General features: G+C 38.8%; 1 protein-coding gene across 1 annotated transcript; it reads right to left on the reverse strand.

Annotated features, from left to right (window-relative positions):
• Positions 1-63: 63 nt before the first annotated feature.
• On the reverse strand, positions 64-23,591 carry YME1L1 (YME1 like 1 ATPase). Its single transcript, XM_044424810.1, has 19 exons — positions 23,392-23,591; positions 19,845-19,976; positions 18,456-18,618; positions 14,454-14,552; positions 13,124-13,233; positions 12,255-12,396; positions 11,877-11,960; positions 10,538-10,620; positions 9,884-9,974; positions 9,266-9,418; positions 8,768-8,900; positions 7,664-7,726; positions 5,840-5,952; positions 5,259-5,414; positions 3,774-3,925; positions 2,688-2,814; positions 2,509-2,582; positions 2,192-2,278; positions 64-1,776 (listed from the first exon to the last, which is right to left on the reverse strand). Exons 1-19 carry the CDS (start codon positions 23,422-23,424, stop codon positions 1,636-1,638), a joined length of 2,136 nt encoding a protein of 711 aa, XP_044280745.1. The 5' UTR covers positions 23,425-23,591; the 3' UTR covers positions 64-1,635.
• Positions 23,592-24,073: the final 482 nt, after the last annotated feature.

The raw sequence follows: 24,073 nt of genomic DNA on the forward strand, positions 1-24,073 counted from the left end.
CAACAAACATACCAAGTTCTCTGAAAAACAAGTTCTTTGGAAATGATTTTTTAAAAATACACATTCTGCTTAACTCCCAAATTTATTTACAGGTTTAAGATATGTTTTATACACCTCAATTTACATACGAGGAAAACCAAAGATAAAGCAATTTATAGTTGGAAAAACTGGAAAAAGCATTCTGCATAATTAAAACAATGTTTTATTTTAAAAAGGTGCCATGCATGCTTCATATGCACATCTCTGACTGTGAAGAATACACTTGCAATGTGTCAGCATAGCAGCTTGGAATTCTGGTTCAAGAAATGGTCTTGAGGTCCTTCCTTGAGTTACTAAGTTGACAATGGAAAAAGCAATAAAAGAAAGTTGCACTTAAATACTGGGATTGCTGAAGTAAAAGGAGCTTTCAACTAATTCAAAAATAATTGCACTGTCAGTTGTATTCACAGCAAAATGCCATGTTAGCCCTAGTTTTAAATGAAGTTCACTGCCAAGTTTCTTCCATTACCTGGCACAGCACTAATGGAAAGTACAGGCACTACAGTTGTGAGAGTAATCCACCAACTGCCTGTCTGCCCACACAAAATAATTCCATGGAAAAGGTATGAATATTGTTCGCAACTGTCCCCCACTGCACTCCACTCTGGCCCAATTGGAGCATTTTAGAGCACATTTTAATTATACTATTTGGCAGCATGTGCTTATAGTACGGTCTCAAAAACTTCAAACTTCAAACAGAAAAAATTATATTTATTGGAAGAGGGAATGTGACTAAAAGTAGAAGAGTAGTCCAAAATACTCTCCATCATGTGTCCTATGGGGAAATTGGCAGGGCTCCCAACAATTTTTTAAAAACCTAACAGTTCAGACAGCAGCAAAGCACTGCTGTTGCACCAGTATATTACTCAAATATGATGGGAAACATTTTCCCAGTGCTGCCTCACAGGAGACTAAGCAGTTATTCTCAGCTGAGACTGAGTACATGTCTCCTCACCCCCAAAATATGATGTGAATGCATCCCTATTTTTATCAGCTTTCTTGCTCTGTTCACAGGGTTTCCACACTGTGCATATGCATGAAGTGCAGGAAAAGTGTAGCTCTGTTAATAGTAATATCTGGCCTTCAACTTTCTGAAGTCTGTATGAACTGCTAAATATATACTCCTGCTTTTTCTCCTAAATTGTGAATGATGGTTTTATAAGCTGCCCTCTGGCATTAAACTAGACAGAGACATAATTCCTCTGCAACCTGTAAATCTTGTCCCATTTTAATAAGTCTCAGGCCACAAGAGTGAACAGAGCTACGCTTCCCAAGTCTCCGTGGAGCAGTTAGCCTGGGAAGGCATATTTAGAACATATTATTCAGCTTCAGTATTTGAAGTTTTCAAAGAAGCCAGATTAAACCCTGAGATTATACGCCTGTATCTGTGGGAACTTTATTTTCTCCTTGTGTCTTTTTCTAAGAAAGGACAAACATTTGTAAAATGTAACAAAAGCTCACAAGACAAGTTGTTTATCCTTAAGAAGTATGATTATTACCACACACGCATCAGGAGGAAAAGAAAGCTACACTGCATAAGAAGACTATTGCATTATTGCAAGTAATCAGTTAGAACACTTAACAAGGACAGTATCATCACATTTCTAGTTTTTTCCCCTCTAGAACGATCTGAATTTCTTTGGCATCCAGAGTCTCATAAGTCAGCAATGCTTCTGCTAAATTCTTGTGTTCTTTTGCATGGCTCTTCAAGATACTCTTTGCCCGCTCATAGGAGTCCTGCAAAAAGTGTTCGCAAAGAAAGTAGAAATTGGAGTAGCATATTCTACAAACTGTTCTCATATTTAACATACAAAATTAATCCATACATTGTTTTTTGGTCTTTTTCATATATACTTTATAGAAAATGCAAAGGGGAGGATGATACAAGAGATGGAAGGAAGTTAAGATACAAAAATACACAAAGAATAGGAAAAATACAGCAGAAGTAAACTATTTACTAAACAAGTAGTTAAAGGACTTATGAACAGTCTCAGTTTTACTGAGGTATTTATGGGGTAATTGATTACACCAGCTGCTTAATACACATATCATTTACTCTATCAATGCAAGAAAGCTGAGAGTTATAAATAATTATTCAATTCATTATTTATTTTAACTATCCTGTAAATCGGAGAAACATAATTACTCTTACCTTTAAAAGTGTTCTTATTTCTCGTTCAATTGCAGACTGGGTTTCAGGACTGAGTTTCCCTGTATCTGTGTAGGTCATGACACCAAGCTTATAGAAAACAGAACAAAATTGAGAGAAGACATGACACTTATTTCTACAGCACCTTTCAAGTTAAAGTTCACTGCAAGTTTATATAATTTAACATACTGCTAGAAATATCCACTCTACTCCAACTAATTACTGAGGACATTTAGGAGGTGGCAAAATATTAACAACTCAGAATCAAAGATGAGACAAAATGGATAGTATCTGGAACATAAATAGAAAAAAGACCTTACCTTTTCACTCATTCCAAACTTAGTTACCATGAGCCTTGCTATTTGAGTAGCATTGTCAAAATCACTAGATGCACCTAAATAGTAAAAAAATACAAACATATCATGCAAGTTGTGAATTTAAAGTATACATAAATACTTATATATTGACAAAGGAGCATTTCCTTCCAAGTTCTGCTGACCTGTTGTGATGTGATCCCCTCCAAATATGAGTTCTTCTGCTACTCTTCCTCCCATGCTAACATCCATCTGTGCAAGTAGCTGGGATTTAGTTTCACTCCATCTGTCATTTTCTGGCAGCAAGGACACCTTTGATATAAAGTTGTATCAGCAGATTAAAGTTTGCAAAAATATTAGGTCACATTTCACCACTGTTAGCTGCCTTGATCTGCCTGAAACAGGGAAAAGTGGGGGAATCCCAATTTTTTTGGCCAGCTCTCCTTGTCTGTCCCTCCTGAGCTTGTTCCAGGCCCTTTGACACGCATAGGGCATGACGGTTTCATAACCCTAACCCTAGGCTGAACCTCCTCCCCACTGAATTCCTGTGTAAATAATACCATGGTTTTGAAGTTGAGGCTAGGCCAGGCAATATAAGGTGAGGAACAACTGCCTCCGAGACAGCAAATGGGTGAATGACAACTTCTTGCCATCTGGAACATGATGGCAACTTGTAATAAACAACTCCTTGTTCATTACCTTACTATCCCAGAAACAAATCCTAGCTGTATAAAGCCAAGATTGGGAAAGTAAGCAGTACCTCTATATACAAAGATACACACACCCAGCAGTGCCTAAATGGGCCAACATATCCTCATCCTATGATGGTTATATCCTGCCTAACTTAAGTTTAGGAAGATGGCCAGCCTTTAAGGTGAAAAGAAAGGTATATATGCATCCCAAATGCTTCAGTAGGTGGATGAACATTTTTTGAACTGTCTATTAATAAATAACACCATCTATTATTCAGACCTGTCACTCCCAATCGTGATAAAGAATATTTCTGCTTAGGTAGCTCAGTGCTGTAGTCTTTAAAATGAAGTGGTCCTGGATGAATGAAATACTCTCCCTGAATCGCATCAATATGGACCTCTTTCAAACTGCTGATATTCATGAAGGGAAATAAACCACTTCTGCAATAGCTACCATAATTAAAGCCAAATCAATCCAACTAGATCTTCACAATGATCACAATGAAGTAAACTCTGCAGAAAAGTTTCTCAGCATTGCAAAGCAGTAAATTGATTTTCTATATAATCCAAAAACCTCACATGTCCTAGTGTTGGTCCTCGTGGCATAATTGTTGCTTTGTTGATTGGCATTGCATCTTTAGTATAATATGCGATAAGTGCATGCCCAGATTCATGATAGGCAGTAATTGTTTTATTCTTTTCATCAATTTCTACACTTCTACGCTCAGGACCTGAAATCAAAGAAAAACAAAAGAAAAGGTAAATGGAAAGATTTTAATTACCATATGTGTGATCGGAAACAAAGCCTTATCGTGTCCTGCTCAAGGTTCCAGTGTCTACAGGATATTCCATCTCATACTCCCTCCAGTTTTCTGGATTTTTTTCCTTTCATCAGGTAAGCATTCAACGTCTGGTTATCATGCTCAGACATCACTAGGATATATATGGAGTCCATCCCCTTTGTCCTGCTAAACATTCTTCTTACTTTTGCAAACCCTGGAATTTTTCCCAAACCTGTAAATGCTTCCCTCTTATGCATGAGTAGCAGCATCTTGTCAATTCACACTTGAAGAGCGAATTCACTATTAGTATACAAGATAAGATTCTGCGTAAGAGAGCTGACAAACCAAAATAAATGCATACTGAATGGTTCCATTATTTAGATGTTAGAAATACAATCAGAATTTAAAACCTGTTTAGAGATCTAGTCCCCAAACAGGAACCAAGACAAATTCTTAAGAATTTAGAAAGCCTCTTTTATTTCTGAGGGCTTTTAATGAAATTGTGTTGTGGCAACAATCAGATAATTCCCTTCAAAAGGAAAATTCGGCTAAAAACTTAACTCTGCAAAGAAACTTTACAAGCATGTGAAGACTCTTGAGAGTCCCAGTTGTAATTCTGGTGTCACTGAGATTGAGTCCAAACTAGAGGAGTGTTTTATTTCATATTTATTAGATTTGTGCGAGTATATTAATTCTGTTATTACACTCATATATAGTAAATATTTGCCCCTCTTGACCCCTCAAAATCATTCACAAAAATCAGTCAAAGTCTGCAAAATAGTCTAAAAATCAGAAGCAAGATATTAATGTAACAGAAAAGGAAATATTAAACCAACCCAAACACACTGCAGAAAAAAATGTTTTGGTGCCAGCATCAATAGCAGTAGAAAGGAAGCATTTCAGGATGGGGCATTCCATAAAACACGCATAATGGCACTATGAAATTCATTGTGCAAACATTTAGTTCTTACTTTTAAGGAACAAATAATGTAATCAAGTTTGGTAAATGGAACGTACAATATCTGCCTTCTTCAATCTTTAATTGTAAGAGACCAGAATGTATACTAACTCCATGAAATGCCAACTTAGGGTCAGCATATTGAATAAAAACTAGTATCTGAAGATAATCCAGCCTCAGTGTATCCCTAGTGTTTTCCTAGAAGCTATGTAAAACCTTCAATCTTGCCAATAATAAATGAATGCTGGATGTAAGCATATACATCACTGAACTCAAAATCAACATTAAAAATACCCTGTTTTATTCCAGAAGAAAAAAGCGTACCCATAAGAATTTTGTCCTTTGAAAATTCTAGCTCCTTCATGGTAACCATATCCTTTCCATCAACTGCAGCTTTTAATGCAGCCTGGTTCACAAGGTTTTCCAGTTCAGCTCCTGAAAATCCCACAGTACCTCTTGCAATGATTTCTGGATCAATAGCTATTAGAATAAGAACACATTAAGCCCTATGATAACCCAAACTAAAAGGTTAATAACAGTCTACCAGGTTAGAATGCAGTCCATTTAAAGTTAAAGAAGTTTTGCCTTATGATCACTTTTCAAACCAAGCAAATTACTGTACTAACACTAAAACACAAGTTAGCTGAAGCTTGAGAATCAAGCTACTTAGCAACCATTTAAATAGTTGAATAAAATGTTCTTTCCCAACAAAAACAAATGATAATCTTTGGATGCAAAAATAAATTTTACAAATGAAGCAAAGTATGGTTGGTATGGAAAGGGTAAGGGTATCAAGTTCAAGAAAAGGAGAAGGTATGTGATGACAGTATTATGAACCTCAATCACTACAACTATGCAGCCAGTCTGAAGGCAATTATGTGCAATGGTTATACATTTATACTTACACTCATCATACTTTATTTTATTAAGATACCATTTCAGAATTTCAGTTCGGCCCCTAACATCTGGTCTGGGGACTGTTACTTGCATGTCAAAACGGCCAGGACGAATTAAAGCGCTAATTGGGGAGGAAAAACAATTCTGTGTATCATTCAACAAATCTAAAATCTTAGTTAGACAACTGGTTTTTTGTTTTTAAAGAATGAATGAGAATTGGTAAAGGAAGTACCTGATACATTCCTGATTTCCACTAAAGATATATTCATACAGATAAATGCCACACAAGCCCTAACAATCACTGTGTACAGAAACCCCATGGAGATTTATGAACCAGCACTTCAAACATGCATTCGTGCTGTGATTACTGGGTTTGATCCAGATTCAGTCTTATTTAAGAGCAGACCCACTGAAATAATGGTATTTATTTTATCATGACCACTGATTTGTTATGACATAGTTCTTTGTGTGAACAGTACTGACTTCAATTTGAGACAAAGCCAGTAAGCCAGATATCTTCACCCCCAGCATTAGCAATGGAGGGAAAAATGCACAGGAATGGGGTTCAGAACCATCATTTGAGACTAGATCAAGAAATTCAGTTTCCAACAGACTTCATAATCTACATACTACAACTGTGTAAAACATGAATGTATTGGATAGCAAGAACTATATCTGTGAGATATCTGGTTGCAGACCTGCAATGTACTATTGTTTCACTCCACCCTCCGTTAATAGAATGAACCCAATGAGAAGGACCCAGTAAATTTGTTTCTAGGAAGTACAGCCACCAACCCAAGCACCTTTGTTATAAAAGAGGAAGAGTCAGCTCAATCATTATATCTTCATAAATACCACCATTTCCTGTGCTGTCCAATTTATCCTAGCTGTGATGCCATAGACTCTTTCTAATCTATAGGAACTCTGAAGATTTGGGCAGCCAACAATCTCCCCCTGTACAGAGCCATGCTGTTGAAATCACCTAGTCTCTCCAAAAAGAAAGGCTGTATGCTGCAATTATTAAATAATTGCCAAATTCACTAGGTTCTTTGCTTGCCATAATAAGATGCCACTACTGTGTGCCCTGCTCCCACAGATAAGGCTACCCTGTTTTCCTTCCTCCTCGAGACCAGGAGTTGCAACACTTGCTTCTGGAAGTTCTTAATACAAACGGTATTCTCCACCCAATTTCCCCCCACTGTGTACATGTGTGCACGCATGCACATCAAACCTTGGAAAGGCTCCTTCGCAGAATCTTTAAAACAATCTTTAGTCCTGGAGCCCAGCTTCACCAAGGATGCAGCTAACCTCCCGTCTGGGCATAATTTGGTGAAGGCCAGACCATTCTAAACTGGTGTAAGTGGTAACAAATTCACTTGCTCAGCTAATTCACCAAATAAATGTGCCCTTGAAGTCTTCTCCACAGTCTACTCTTCTTTAACAGTGTTTGAATGCAGATCCTTTTGGGTGGGATCGCCTTGTTAGCCAGAGACGCACTATTTGCCTGTTGTATAAAGGTTCCTTACAACGGGTGTGTGGGTCCTTGTGAAGTCGTACATGACTTGAATGAGAGCATATCATAATCGATTTGAATGGGCCTGTTTTAGGTATGAGTAAATCTGGGTCAACCTGCAAAAAACAGTGCTGTTTCTCCTAAAGAAAGACATATCGGGTAGTCCCTTCTGGGCTTCCTCAAAAATTATAAGGATAAGATTATTACATTCGCTTAATTACTTATGTACCCTATCACTGGCCTGTACTTGCTAAATCATATATGCACAAAATCAAACCATGCAGTTATATTTTATGCATATATACGCACACACACATACTTATCTAATGCTTCAGGGAAGTTTGTTGCACCAATGATGATGACTCCTTCGTTGGGTTTAAAGCTACAGAAAAGGAAAGGGGCTTAGTTAATATATTGACAATAAACTTTTTTCTAGTTTTGCAAGTATAACCAGAGACTAACAATGCCAACACTACTCAGTAAGGGGTCCAATGACTATTGCAGGCATTCTAAAGGGTAGTGCCAAGAACCATTTTGAAGCTGAGGCCAACACTTCCTAGGGGGGCACACACTGATGGTGGGGAGAGCTGGGAATAGCTGGGGGAAAGCAAAAAGGAGGCAGGGATACCTTTCTTGCTACCCCATTTTTCATCTCCTTTATAATCTAGTCATTCTCTCTTTCTCACATACACAAACCCATACCACCACCCATTCATTCTAGCATAAGCATACACTCCATCATCCATTAATTCTCTTTCTTACACACACATACCACTCCATCTATCCATCATTCCATAACAAACACACTTCCCTCCTTCAAAACATAGACCAGGACTACCCATGGGGACAACCATTTTTCCCCCGATACAAGTATAGCATCATTACAAGAATCTTTCAAGGGTATTACTGACTGGCTCCAGCTATTTTCAAAGCATATGTTAATTCTGTTGCCAGCAGAAACTTAACCCTGGTTGTGAATCTACTTTTAAAATGAAAGAAGTGAACAAATAAGGAATGAAGCCCTAACAGGACCTTGTACTATGATATGCAGGTATTCCTACTCCCACATAGCTGCAGTGTCTTCTACTGTTCAGGCGGGGCTTTCCCCCACCCACAGCCACCTGAATGTTGAGAAATTCAGTAAGCTCAAGCATTTGGATCAGCCCTAATTAGATGTCTGTGCATCATTTTTTTAAACGCTAAAGTATTTTCTTGCTAAGATGCATATCATTGTTTTTACATCTCGTTGCAAACTGCCCAGAGAGCTCTGGCTACGCGTAGTACAGAAATGCAAAACAACAACAACCTATCTGCTGTTTTGAAGCCACACAGATCTCCCCATGAAACCAGCATATTTTCCTTAATTTGTGCAGTTACAACATAATTGCATATCTGTTAAATTCAAATGGAAATTAATATTTACCCATCCATTTCAGCAAGGAGTTGATTTATAGTCTGCCTTGAGTAGGGATGCATTGGAGATTCTATTCTTTTGCCACCAACAGAATCCAGCTCATCAATGAATATAACACAAGGTGCATTTGCTTTGGCTTCCCCTAAGAATACAGTCAGATTCATTCATACAGCATTTCATTTTTTTCTCACAATTTTAATACAAGTTTCCTGAGATTTTTCTGAATATTATAACTGGCTACTTTTCCACATGGAAGATTTTAGTGTTAGGTATTGCTATTTTAGTTCTAAAGCAACTGAAAGAGCAAAGGGGCTCCTGTCTAAATCAGGTACACCAAAAGTCTCAAGTATTTTTAGGTTACCAAGGATGAGACTGAAGTTGAACTCTTGATACAATGTAAATATCAAAAAACAATCTTTTTGAATTCTTGTTATTAGACCTCAAATTGTATACTTATACTCTTCTCCAAAAGGGCAGGCTGTATTCAAGAGAAACAGCTGGACTTACGAAACAGATTCCTGATGCGACTGGCTCCCACACCAACAAACATCTCATCAAATTCTGAACCAGAGGCATAATAGAAAGGAACATCAGCTTCTCCTGCCACAGCCCTGGCAAGAAGAGTTTTGCCAGTACCAGGTGGTCCTACCAACAAAATGCCTGGAAAAATAATGGCATCAAAATATAATCAAACCAAAACAAATAGCTTTCCATCTTCCAAGTCTGTTTATTTTCTCTCATTTCTTAATATGCAGCATCATTACTTAGTGCCAAATGCTGTTCATTCAAAATTTCAACATAGTTATGACAAATATAGACAAAATACATACTAAACCACATCAGGAATATGTGTATACATTGGCAAGTATGAAGAAGCTAAGCAAGCATAACAAGGGCTAATGGTACTTCTATTAGGAACGAATGTTAATTAAAAGCATTTTCAAAGTTATTTACTCAATAGAAAAGGAGATGAACTAGATACAAAATTAAAATACCTGAATCAGTAACTCAAATGCCAATGTTACTTGCCTCATGTAAATCAGCTAAAACTGTAATAAGTACCCTGAAAGTTGCCAAAACAAGTGGCATTAAAGTGGTTGTCAGTAATAAGAAGCTCACACTTACCCTTAGGAAGTTTACCTCCTAGTACAGTAAATTTCTGAGGATTTTTCAAAAATTCTACCACCTCTTGCAACTCTTGCTTAGCTTCTTCAACCTGTACTCGATTAAGAAAAATGAATTTATGAATATGATGTGTCAACATTTTTAAAATCTCTATTATTTCATCACAGTTTGTCTTGGACATGTTAGTTTTGGATAGATTATGACCATAATCCTGAGAGTTACTTCTTAAGCACATATAAGACTCATTCACACCCTGAGTGCAACCCATTCAGTTTCGCTGAGTAGCCTTGCAGCATCCATTATTTCCAAACATCTTGGCAGGCATCACTGTATTATCCTGTGTTTTTTGAATAGCATTAAACGAAATGACTAACATACATGCAGGAGCTTGCAAGACCCACTACAGTTTTTATATTTCTCACTGCTAAGTACCACTGCACAAAGTGACACCTCCTTCTAAGTTAAAGAGGTTGGATTTGTCACAAATCAACAATGTAATTAATTTTACTTCCTACAGCACAGCAAAGATATTTCATGCAAAAAACATCAGTTTTGGCATTTTGTCAAAGCCCCCCCCACACACACATTTTCAGGTTCCATGTGATAATTGCAATTCAACCAAACCATTATAGGACATGCAACATTTGAACTTACCCCTTTAACATGTTCAAAGGTGACATTTTTCATCTGAATAGGGTCCACTGCTACATCAAGTCCAGGGACTGCACGAAAACGCACTGCAAGCAAATTAAAATGGAAGCGTACTGAAAAGCCACCAATGACATAATTCTATGTAAGATGAAACAGGGAAAAAAGCCCTACAACACCCAGCATTACCCAACCATTGGGAAAGGCTGCAAATTGTAGATTATTTCCCCCATCTAATAACTTCAAGGGATTATGGCCTAAGCAAACACTATTTTAGTCCTAACACTTTTTACTACTAGCTATATTATATGGATATATACACAATCAAACAACTTTAAAACATTATATTTGCACCTTGCTTCCACAGTAAGTTCCCAGGATTGACAAGGCTCATATGTGCCTTGTTTCAGTGTCAGTTGCTCTTAGACCATTTACTGAGTTCCAACTGAAACATTTGCTCCTCCCAGAAAAAACTGAAGTATCTTGAGCAATGTACAACCTGAATACACCTATATCCCATCTCGTAACATCTTACAACACCTTCTGAACCATAGTATCTATGTAACAAATCTCTACACTGAAAGTACTCTGAATTTTCCATAAACTTTGTTCTGCTTTAAGAAGTTAAAGAATTTTGCACTATAAAATTCTGGAAAGCAGCAAGACACAAACTAATCAAGCTGTTAAGAGTAATAAACTGCACTGAAGAAAATGCACTGAACTGAATGAGATATTTCCGATCAAAGACATATTTTATGAAGATATATTCTTCCCAACTAGTATTAGTTTAAAAGAAAAGCAACATTAGATATACTTAGGGATGTGTGAAGATTCTGTTTTGGGGCTGAGAACCTGGCAGATTCTCTGGGCTCAGGTCTCCAGACTGCAGTTCATTTTAGCATGGCTTTGAATCTGAGCCCTTGGAAAGCATACCCAGCATCTGTAGTGCTCACCAGGAATTGAGCCCCATGCAACGGCTGCGCAAGCAATGTCCCCATTCTGCCTCATGTGTGACAGGCTTTATTTGTGCTGTACATGATAGGAAAGAAGGTTGCCAGTTCTGCAACCTTCATTTTATGCGTGTTCACAGACTTCCTCTTTGCTTGCTTTGCTTCTTAAGACAAGGTTGAGCATGACAGAAAGTCCACAAACACTAGAGGAATAGATTCCACAGAACTTCATGGCAATCCTATATGACCCAGAATAGGGTACACCAAGGATAAATTGTGATCTTAATTTAAACTGAAATGATCACAGCTGACACCACAGTACTACCACACAAAGAAAGTGAAAGAATCAGAAGAATGAAAAATTAACAAAACAGTATTAGAAAAAGAACCTTTACCAGATAAAAATGGGATTTTTGACGCAGTATAAATACAAAACAGTATCAGAACCAAGAGCCATAAACGGGTTCGTCTTAAGGTATCTGAAGAAAAGAAAACATAGTGAGCAAGATAAAATTTCTTTGATGTTATAGCAACCAAGTAAACAGTCAATGAAACCAATGAAAGGGATGACCGTAATGACAAAGGGAAGTGTAGGAGGAACTTGACTAATTATTAATATATATTTCACATAAGGGAAAGGGTTGAAATGGAGTTCATTTGCCATGTGACACCCCCCTCTGCAGTATTAAGAGAATAGACATTCTAATATTGTACAAGTATCCAAATGCTCTGAATAAACCATTTTTAAACATTGATTCATTGACCATACGTACATCGTGTAAGTGTCTGTGCTTTGAAAAAGCCCTCTGCAAAGCCAGTTTTAAAGGCATCAAGATGAGCTTCAGGTATGTTTTTTGTTTTCACCAGTTTCTCTAAACTTTCAATCTCAGATCCTCTATCTCTCAGTAGAAAACCCTAAGAATATAATTGGGGAAAAGTTGTATTACTTTTAAAATAAGCAACCAATTCTCAAAAAAAAAGAAAAAAAATTCCCCATCCTCACACCCCAAGGGTTCTTCCAGTTACTACGTTTGTGCTCAGTGATGTTCCATGGCCATGAGATCACCAGCATTGTGAGCCTGGACAGTTCTTCTGTTGGCAAGTGCACAGCTTCTCACCTGGCTAGTTTATTTTATTTTTGCCGTTATTTGTAAAGATTTCTTTTGTTTTTTAAAACTGGGAAGGTAGCATGCTGGAAAATGAACTTCACCACTACAGTGGATGGCCACAAGCATACAGCCACTTCTAAGAACAAAAGGGAAAAGTGAGCTGCAGATAGCGGATCATATCTTGAGAGGCTGGAGAGAGAGAACAAGGAGGGGTACTTTGTGCCTTGTGTGTGCATGTGCACATACATGTGATCTATGCAGTGTGTTTTGATAGAATTAGTGGGGACAAATAAATGATTTAGTGCCCCAGGCTCAGACTCTACAATACACTCAGTTTCTTGCAAAGTTACTTGTTTCTGAAACTCATCAGTTTACTGCTTTAGCAATTGTGTTTGACTACATAACCCACAGAAGGGGGACTTTCTCTGCTAGCTAGTTTATGCATAGTTCATACTGAAGTCACTGTAAAAAGCAGACAGAAGAGGTCTAACAGAAAGGGTCACAAAGTAGACATAGAATATATTTAGGCTTACCTTTACAAATGAAGGAGCTACATTTTCTGTTTCAGTTAATCGTTCTGATGTAGATTGCAGCCGTCTTGCTCTTGATTTCAGAGTTTTAAAACCTCGAGACTGAATGAACACTAAAATACATAAAAGAATGTCTTATTGTTCAAGGTAACATGAGAAATTGCTGTGTTTTTTTCCAATTTGTCTCAAATTTTAAACACTGAAATGCAGAGGCTTGCACTTAGACCTTGTACCTGTTGAAGGATCTAAAGAGGCATATAACAAGCTGTGCAGTTTTTCTGTGTCATTAGGTTCTTGCACTGGTGTTCCAAGAATACTACCCTTCTATGCTTTATTGCAGCCACTTATGAAACTCAATAGTTTCCAAAGCAGCCTAAGACATTGCAGTGCAGAGGAGGTATTTGTTTTTCAGATGAGAAGTTCCTAATGAGCATGCTCCAAGGACCTCTTTCAATTTCAGCTACATTATTTAAGGAATAATGGCATGTTTACTCAGACAAGTACTACTGTGCTCAATCAGGCCTCCTTCAAGAGTATGTAAGATGATCTAGTGATATGGTGATGCCTGCCAATCTGGATGGCTTTGGAAAGTCACTGGACAGATTCATTAGGGAGGAAGCTACCAGTGGTTATTAGCCTTGCTGGCTATGTGCTACTGGAGATCGAATGCCTGCAAAGGCCAGTTGTTGAGGAGCTTGGCCAGGAAGAGGTCATGAACCCACCCTGCTTGAGGGATCCTGTGGGCAGTGGATTTGCCACCATGTGTATGGAGTGCTGGACTAGATGTATCTTGGATCTGATTCAGCATTGCTTTTCTTAAGTTTTTATTACTGAAATCTACACTACACATGTGACATTACAAGATAATCTGTAGTCCTTGAGTAACCTCAAAAAAATTACTTATTTTGTGACTGAGAGAATGAATAGGTATTTTGTTAATCATAGTAAGTACTGTCAAGCTTTTCAAAAATACTTATCATCAATATTAAACTATGTTAATGTAAACAGTAGTATGAAGTTAGATCCAGAGCTGCTCTTCCATAAATGGAAGAGGTTAAGAATCAGTGGAGGTTCCCACTGGAGAAAGGTAAAGAGGCTTTCAGATTGTTCCTGCAAACACCTCTTACTTTTCCAGGAGTAACTCCAACCATTTAGAACAGCTTTTAATGGGGCTCAAGAGGCCACAGGAGAAAGGAGAAATAACCAAAAGTCTCACAGCCCCCAAGCAGAGGTGTTCCATGAGTAGAGTTCAAGAAAAACTGGATCCAAGTCAAAATATGTAATTCCCCCCCATCCTTTAATCAGTTTCAGAAATCTCTTTTTTGCTTCATACCTGGCCAACGCTGAAGATCGGAACATACACTCCGGAGGGGGCTGGGTTGCTGTCTGTATGGGTAAGATGAGCGTAATATACTAAATATATCAGCAAAACCTAGGAAATTAACAACATAAAAAGCATTATTTCTGTTCTGAAAGGACTAAACCAAAACAAAAAACACTAGATACCTTTGGTCTAGGTTTAGTATTTTCAAATGTATAGTATCTAAAAGTGAGGTTAAAATGAAATGCCACATTTGTGTCAGGATAAACTTTACTGAAGCTACTACATCACTTTAATTTACCTCACTATATTAGAATCTACACATGAATGCTTCCCTTTTAGAAACAAATGAAATCAGATGTAACTTTGATACATCAACATCTGTGATACTACCCTAGTAAATCAAGGATAAAATCCTATGCATTTTGTTGTTGTTAGTGGCGAAGTCGTGTCCAACCCATCGCAACCCCATGGACAACATTCCTCCAGGCCTTCCTGTCCTCCACCATCCCCCGGAGTCCACTCAAGCTCACACCAACTGCTTCAGTGACTCCATCCAACCACCCCATCCTCTGCCGTTCCCTTCTTCTTTTGCCATCTATTGTTCCCAGCATTAGACTCTTCTCCAGGGAGTCCTCATTAGGTGGCCAAAGTATTTGAGTTTCATCTTCAGTATCTGGCCTTCTAAAGAGCAGTCAGGGTTGATCTCCTCTAGGACTGACCGGTTTGATCGCCTTGCTGTCCAAGGGACTCGCAGGAGTCTCCGCCAGCACCACAATTCACAGGCTTCAATTCTTCGGCGCTCAGCCTTCCTTATGGTCCAACTTTCACAGCCATACATTGCAACTGGGAAAACCATAGCCTTGACTATATGCACTTTTGTTGGCAGGGTGATGTCTCTGCTTTTTAGTATGCTATCTAGATTTGCCATAACTTTCCTCCCCAGGAGCAAGTGTCTTTTAATTTCTTGGCTGCAGTCCCCATCTGCGGTGATCTTGGAACCCAGGAAAATAAAATCTGTTCTTCCCCATCTATTTGCCAGGAAGTGAGAGGACCGGATGCCATGATCTTAGTTTTCTTAATGTTGCATTTCAAGCCAACTTTTGCACTCTCCTCCTTCACCTGCATCAAGAGGCTCTTTAGTTCCTCTTCAATTTCTGCCATGAGAGTGGTATCACCTGCATATCTGAGGTTGATATTTCTCCCAGCAATCTTAATTCCAACTGGTGATTCATCTAGCCCCGCCTTTCCCATGATGTGCTCTGCATATAAGTTAAATAGGCAGGGCGACAGTATACAGCCTTGCTGAACTCCTTTCTCAATTTTGAACCAATCAGTGGTTCCGTGCTCAGTTCTAACTGTTGCTTCTTGACCCACATATAGGTTTCTCAAGAGACAAATAGGATGGTCAGGTACTCCCATCTCTTTAAGAACTTGCCACAATTTGTTGTGATCCACACAATCAAAGGGTTTAGCATAGTCAATGAAGCAGATGTTTTTCTGGAACTCCCTAGCTTTCTCCATGATCCAGCATATGTTGGCAATCTGATATCTAGTTCCTCTTCCTCTTCGAAATCCTGCCTGTACTTCTGGTAGATCTTGGTCCACATACTGCTGGACCCTAGCTTGCAGGATTTTGAGCATAACTTTGCTAGCATGTGAAATGAGTGCAATGGTGCGGTAGTCTGAACATGCTTTGGCATTGCCCTTCTTTGGGATGGGAATGTAAACTGACCTTTTCCAATCCTGTGGCCACTGTTGAGTTTTCCAAATTTGCTGGCATATTGAGTGTAGCACTTTTACTGCATTGCCTTTTAAGATTTGAATAGCTCAGCTGGAATACTGTCACCTCCACTAGCTTTGTTGTTGTTCAGACTTCCTAAGGCCCATTTGACTTCACATTCCAGGATGTCTGGCTCAAGGTCAGTGACCACCCTATCATGGTTATCAGGGACGTTAAGCTCTTTCTTGTATAGTTCTTCTATGTACTCTTGCCACCTCTTCTTAATCGCTTCTGCCTCTGTTAGGTCCCTGCCATTTTGGTCCTTTATCATGCTCATCTTTGCATGAAATGTTCCTTTCATATATCCAATTTTCCTGAAGAGATCTCTGGTCCTCCCTATTCTATTGTTTTCTTCTATTTCTTTGCACTGTTCATTTAAGAAGGCATTCTTATCTCTTCTAGCTATTCTCTGGAATTCTGCTTTCAATTGCGTGTATCTTTCTTTTTCTCCCTTGCCTTTTGCTTCCTTTAGCTATTTGTAAAGCTTCCTTAGACAGCCATTTTGCTTTCTTGCATTTCTTTGTCTTTGGTTTTAGTTGCTACCTCTTGTACAATGTTGCAAACCTCCATCCATAGTTCTTCATGCACTCTATCAGATCTAATTCCTTAAATCTATTTGTTACCTCTACTGTATATTCATCAGGGATATGATTTAGGTCATACCTGAGTGGCCTAGTGCTTTTCCCTACTTTCTTCAATTTAAACCTAAATTTTGCAACCAGAAGCTCATGATCTGAGTCACAGTCAGCTCCTTGTCTAGTTTTTACTGACTGTATAGAGCTTCACCATCTTTGGCTGCAGAGCACATAGTCAATCTGATTTCTATGTTGACCATCTGCTGTTGTCCATGTGTAGAGTCGTCTGTTGGGTTGTTGGAAAAGAGTGTTTGCTATGACCATCATATTCTCTTGACAAAATTCTACCAGCCTGTGCCCTGCTTCATTTTGTACTCCAAGGCCAAACTTGCCTGTTATTCCAGTTATCTTTTGGCTTCCTACTTTAGCATTCTAATCCCCCATGATGATAAGGAAATCATTTTTTGGTGTTAATTCTAGAAGATGTTGTAGGTCTTCATAGAACTGGTCAACTTCAGCCTCTTCAGCACCAGTGTTGGGGCATAGACTTGGACTACTGTGATGTTGAATGGTTTGCCTTGGATTCAAACTCAGATCATTCTGTCATTTTGGAGATTGTATCCCAGTACTGCTTTTCCTACTCTTTTATTGACTATGAAGGTTACTCCATTTCTTCTGAGGGATTCTTGCCCGCACTAGTATACTTGATGGTCATCTGAATTAAATTCACCCACTCCTGTCCATTTTAGTTCACTGATTCCTAAGAGGTAGATATTCAGTCTCGTCTCATTTGACCACATCCAGCTTGCCTTGATTCATGGATCTTACATTCCAGGTTCCTATGGAGTATAGATCTTTACAGCACTGGACTCTCCTTTCACCACCAGATATATCAGCAACTGAGTGTCCTTTTGGCTTTGACCCAGTCGCTTCATTCTTTCTGGTGCTACTAGTACTAGCCCTCCGCTCTTCCCCAGTAGCATACTGGACACCTTCAGACCTGAGGGGTTCATCTTCCGGCGTCATATCTTTTTGCCTTTTGGTACTGTCCATGGGGTTTTCATGGCAAAGATACTGGAGTGGGTTGCCATTTCCTTCTCCAATGGATCACATTTTGTCAGAACTCTCTGCTATGACCTGTCTTGGGTGGCCCTGCACGGCATAGCTCATAGCTTCATTGAGCTATGCAAGCCCCTTCACCACGACAAGGCAGTGATCCATGAAGGAGTATGCATTTTAGACAGGCACGGTAACAGGAGAACTCTGCCTAAAAATGTATAGGATTGTGGCTTAAACATGTGCACTGAAATTTCCATTTTTTTAAATTAAAAAAAGATAAAGCCTATCTTGTTGCTTTTCAGAGCTGCCTGTAAAAATAATTACTCTTCATATTTTGAATAGCAGAATGAAGTTGACAAGCAAGCCATTCATGGAGATCTTGACTTTCAGGGAAAGAAGGCTGAAAGAAAGAAATGAAACTGGCACCAATTCTGAGTTCCTGTTGGCATTAAAGGAGCCTAGCAGGAGAAATGAATACAGGAATGAAGGAAAAAGCTATGCTCCCCCTGGAACAATGTATGTAGGGGTATGATGCAATAGTGCCTAGGATTCAATTAAGTGATTCAGAGCTCGAGAATACTAATATCCAACACATACCATGCTTATTTTCAAAAAAGGACTGTGCAGATATATGTGATGTTTGCCAGTGTGAAGAGATTTTATTTTCTGCAGAAAAGCCAGGAAGGAGCCTGTCCACTAGTTCATCAAGCTGGCTAGCTTTCAAGTCAGACAGTCCTAGGTCTCGTAGGTTAAGTGCTGGCTGCAAAAAGAATAGCATTGAAATTTGTATGAACATTAGATCTGTCAAAAAATTAAGATCAAATCATAAAGATACAGGTCTTATCTCATTAAGATGTGAAGTGTAGAGCCAAGAAAGATATTGTTCTTAAAATATCATTCCCCCCAACCATCAATAATTCTACTTATCCTTTGTAGCTCTTCAAAATATTTGTTTAAACCATGTGATCCTCCTAATCTTCTCAACGTGAACAGCTCACTGGGTAACTGTTTTTTATTCAAATGTAAATGAAAACAAAATTTGCAGGAGTAAAAAGCTACTATCTATCAATGAATATCTTTCAAAATATACATGGATACAAATTCAAAGGCAGCAGCTCTTCCATATTCATGCTGATTCTACAGTAAGAAGAATACTCTAATAAAGTCATAAAGAAATCACTACTTTACTCTCTAGTTTCAAACGAAGTCCAATTTATCCTGGAACTGACAGTGCAGTCCTGTACGACTCCTCAGAACTGGGTTCTGATTTAATAGGCCTTATTCCTACTTCTGTATATGGCTGCTGCCTCAGTTTCTGACTCAGATTACACAACATAATTATTTCTAGATCGCTAAATTCAGAATTATCAGGGCCAAGCAGCAGTGCGTAAATGCACTACCTCCCATAAACTTGACCCTTCCACATTTGATCAATAACCCTGGAATACCTTGTTCCTTGGTGGTAACTGTGTCATCTGAAACCTGCAACTCTGGCATATTAAGCAGTTAAAGAAAGGAGAGTTAACCCAACAGCTGTCCATTATTCCCAAGTTGCTGACTGAAAGCTGGTCTAATGAACACACTAGATTCAATGCAGTTGCTCACTACTGCTTGGCCCTGACAATACCAGGGTAAAACAATCCAGGAACTGTCATGGCATGAACACTCAGTCTATATTCTTTTCGATTTCAATTTGCAGAAGATTCGAGCATGTCTGTTATAGAATTTTTATTACTGTTATACCTACAGCAAACAAACAATTAAATCAACAATACTCAAAAGAATACTTGCATTTCAAACAAATTATATCTTTAGACAGTATTACATACATTTGGATTGTCTGCTAACACTATCAGATACTCAACAGGTTTTACTTCTGAAGATTATTTTTACTGCAATGCTTAAGACACAGAAAGTGTAAATCATGCTATGTAAGACATATACACAAATAAACTGTATAAAAGAATAACATTCAAGGACTCTTACTTCACTGTTCTGTACATCATTTTCAGGTGCTGCTTCCTTTTGCACACACTGGGTAGATGTTGCAGCGAAAGATGGAGCTGGACTTTTAGGCGAATGGAAGGCATTGATTAGATGACTCAAAGGAACTGTGACCTAATATTAAAAAATGTGGTATCACTTAATATATTTCCATTTTGAACAATGCAATCTAATGCAAATCTACCCAGAAAACCTACTCAGGTTAATGGAGCTTACTTCCAGGTAAGGGGGTATAAGGATTGCAACCTAAGTGAATATAAGCATTCTAATCCTTTTTAACCCTTAGTGGACTCAACCACATAATCTTTTAAAATAAGATTCAAGCCATTTGGGAAGCGTTAGAATTCTGAATTTATTAAATCTGCCTCTTATCTAAAGAAGTGTCCATTCCCTTTGTATGTGTCTTTTTAATGATTTTGCAATGGCTTTTCACACAATACCTGAAATATACAGCTGCTTTTTAACAGCACAGAGCAATAAAACTTTTTATAAAGAATGACATTTTAATAAGGGACATTTAGTTTTTCTGTAGAATTGCTTCTCATAAGATGAAACAAGGCCTCTCTTAAATCCCTAAGCATTTCCAAAAGAGCTTAGTGCAATGCCACTTAAACATTCCTTTTGGTTCCTCTGTGCACATAGGAAACAACCTATGTTTCTTTCCTCTTATTCCCCTTGGATGGTTCTCTAATCACAAAAAACTCTAAAAATTTCAGCACTCTTCAAGCTTCATCACATTTCTTTAAATATTATTACAAATTATGACTTGTCTGACATGTTTTCTGTCTCTCCTACCTTCTCTATTTCTATTCTCTTCTCCTTTGCAAGTTCTAGTGCCCAAAAAACTTATGACATACTTATGCAAGATATGTCCCTATAGAACACTTATATCTAACTTTTTTAAAAAGTTACACAAAATAAGACACACACACAAGGGATATAAACTACATCAGTTCTCCGAAAAGTTTAAAAAAGCTATCATGGTTATGTAATACTAAGGACCACTAGAATGTAAACTTTTTCTTGAGTCCTTTCAGCAGTTTTCATTTTATTTCTATAATATCCATAGCCAAAGATCTCTGGGTGGTTCACAATGAAGTATTCAAACAATAAAATATAACAGATGAAACATTAACAAGAATTACAAATTATATTTTAAAATAGCAAAAAAGCATTAAAAGATAATAAGTCTCAGCCAAGAATAAAAGAAAGCCATTTCAATAATTGTGTCATGCCCCTGAATAACCAAGGAGGTCTTTAAAGTTCTCCACAAAAAAGGAGTTGGCTCTTCTAATTCTCATTTTAAGATATAAGAAAATCACAAAAGATAAATCTATCAACAGTTATTACACTTGACCACTAAACACCTGCTAACTCTCTCTCTCTCAACATATCAGATGATGCATAAAAAAAGAAGGGGGGATGTTTTGTTTGCATACTTTTCAGAAGCACCCAGTTGGCTACTGCTGTAGATGAAATGTTAGATTAGTTGGACCTTTGATCCTGCAGGGCAGTTCCTTCCCCATGAGCTAACTTTAGTATATTGATTTTGTGGAGAGAATATATAATATAAATATTCATGAAAAAACAGATAATTGAAAGTAGGAGTACAAATATGGCAAAAATTACAGTATCTACCACAGTACTGGCACTGATTAAATGTCAATGATTTTTTTTCTATTACTGCATTCCTCATATGTTGATGACAAAATGAAAAGGTATTTTAAAAGGATGTAAAAGATCTAAACAAAATAAGATCTGGACAAAACCAAGGAAATATATAAAATTAAAAAGTCACATTCTGCTATTCTATTTAAAAACTTTTGAGAATCAATGTAAATAAATGCAAAGTGGTGCAGCTGGGTTGGGGGGAATACATGGAGTTTGAGTTGCCTGTATTTTTGGTGACTTTTCAAGATGCATCATGCCATGATGTTATGCTTAAAGAATAAACTTTCCAACATCCCATGTACAAAACATGAGCTTTGGTTTATGTTCTGTACATTACAATAAGACCCACAAAATACAGAAGTGAATATATCTCCATCTGCCATTTTTGTAGTCCCATAAAGAGCTGACTTTTTGCTTTTACAGACTAGAAAACTGATGAGGTTGGCAAGTGATCTCTTATTATTTGTGGGATTTGTGGTTATTTTAGATGTACCAAACAATATAGGCTAGGTACCCATTTCTAGGTTGGGAAAAAGCTACCAACTGTAACTGTCAACTAAAAGGTGCCAACTTGTACAGATACTATCAAATTATCATAATTTGACCCCTTCAAAATCAAAATTGCTTTCTTCATGCCTAGGGACATTACTAGATGGATCAATGGCCTGACTCCATATAAAATAGCTCCAAATGGGCAGGTACTGAATCCTCTGCAAGCTACATGTCTGTTAAGTATTCTTTGTTACTTACCATGCATACCTACAATTCTATGAGGAAAGGTTCAGGTATTTGAACTTTTTAGTTCAGAAGAAAAATAAAACCTAAAACAACTAACAGGCATGACAACAGATGTGGGGGGGCAATATATCCCCCCCTCCTGTGTCCAGCACGCTTAACACTAGAATACATGGTTATCTAATGAAACAGTAGGTTTAGAACAGAAAAAAGGAATTATTATTGTGTAATTAACCCATGGAATTAACCCCCTCAAGATAAGTGAGAATCATCTGTTTAAAGGCCTTTAAAAAAGGATTAGATAATGAAACCACCATATGCAGAGGCAGGCTATCTCTGACTACTAAATGCTGGAGACAATGTAGGGAAGGAAGTATTGCCATTATTCTTTGCTTAGCCTTCTTATGATGCAACTGTATTCATGTTTAGGCAGAAAAGAACTTACAACTCCCAGCGTTCTCTAGCCATCAAGATGGATATTATGGTTACCATTCTGGATGACTTTAAAGGGGGACTGGTCCAATGGAGAAGGCTAGCAATGGCTAATAGTTCTGATGGCTATATGCCACCTCCAGTAAAAGAGACAGTGTACCTATGTTCTCCAGCTACTGGGGAACATGGGGATGGGGTGCTGCTGCGCTAATGCCCTGCGTGTGAGATCCCGTTGGCAGTTGGTTGTCCAGTTCGGGAACAGAATACTGGACTAAATGGACCCCGGTTTGATCCTGCATGACACCTCCTATATCGTTAAAATTCGATCCTTACAGTAAGCTAACTATCAGATAAGAAATACTAGATTACAAACGGGATCCGATAGGGCTCTCACTTTCTTCTTAACCGCCTCCCTCCCACCGCCGAAGTTCGTCTGAAACCCCAACGATCATCAGGGCCAACATTCGGGTAACTCTGGCCCGCCCCAAACTGGCCCGCCTCTGGCCGCTCCAAACCCGAAATCTTCACGGACCTCCTGCCTTCCTTCAGAGCACTTCCTCCCCAGCCCCCTCCAGGTCCGGCCCCGGTGATATCTTGCCGCTGAATCTCTTACAGCGTCAGCCACACAGAACAATAGCGGCGCTTAAGCCACGTAATCCTGCCTTCCCTCCGGCCTCTCGAAGGCCTTTACCTGAGGCTGCACCGTGGTAGGGAAAAAAAGCATCCTCCTCAGCAGCGGCCACGCAGGCGGCCCAGCTCTCGGTTCGCAGCACCAAGCGGACTCTACCTCTCAGCCCTTCCGGGGCCGTCCTCCACGGGAAGAGAGACTCGGCGGCTACTCCGCTCTCCCAGAAAATGGCCGCTTCCCGCAGCCGGCTGAGGTCGAGCGAAACTTGCCCGGCCACGGGCTGCCGTTCCGGAACGGGGCGGGCACTAATTAGCACTTCCGGATCATCCTCGCAACCAGGCCTCAAGCCCTCGTCCCGCTGAAATTAACAGAAAGACAGTAACTAAGGAGTGTGTGTGTGGCGTCTGAGCCCCGTGGAAGCTGAGACGGGGAAAAGCCGGCCTACAAATCCCAGCATTCCCAGCTAGCAAAAAGGCCTTCCTTTTTTCCTCATGCATAGTTTTGTTTCCTGACAAATTTAGTTTTAACCGCACGTAAGCAGTCCCTGCTCTGTCCCTTCAGTTGTAGGTGTGGAAGCGTGTTGCAGTACGCGATATTTGCCAGAATAAATGTGCTCTTGTTTTTAAGTGCTGCAAGACTCTTCGTTTTTCCTGCAATAATCTAATAACGGCTTTCCTCTGGAAATGAATGTGAAGATGGAAGATTGCTAGCCGTGCCAGCAGGGCTGCAAAGTGAGATATATATG

Source organism: Varanus komodoensis, unplaced genomic scaffold (assembly GCF_004798865.1).
Source record: "Varanus komodoensis strain SLA01 unplaced genomic scaffold, ASM479886v1 scaffold15, whole genome shotgun sequence".
Taxonomy (NCBI): Eukaryota; Metazoa; Chordata; class Lepidosauria; order Squamata; family Varanidae; genus Varanus; species Varanus komodoensis.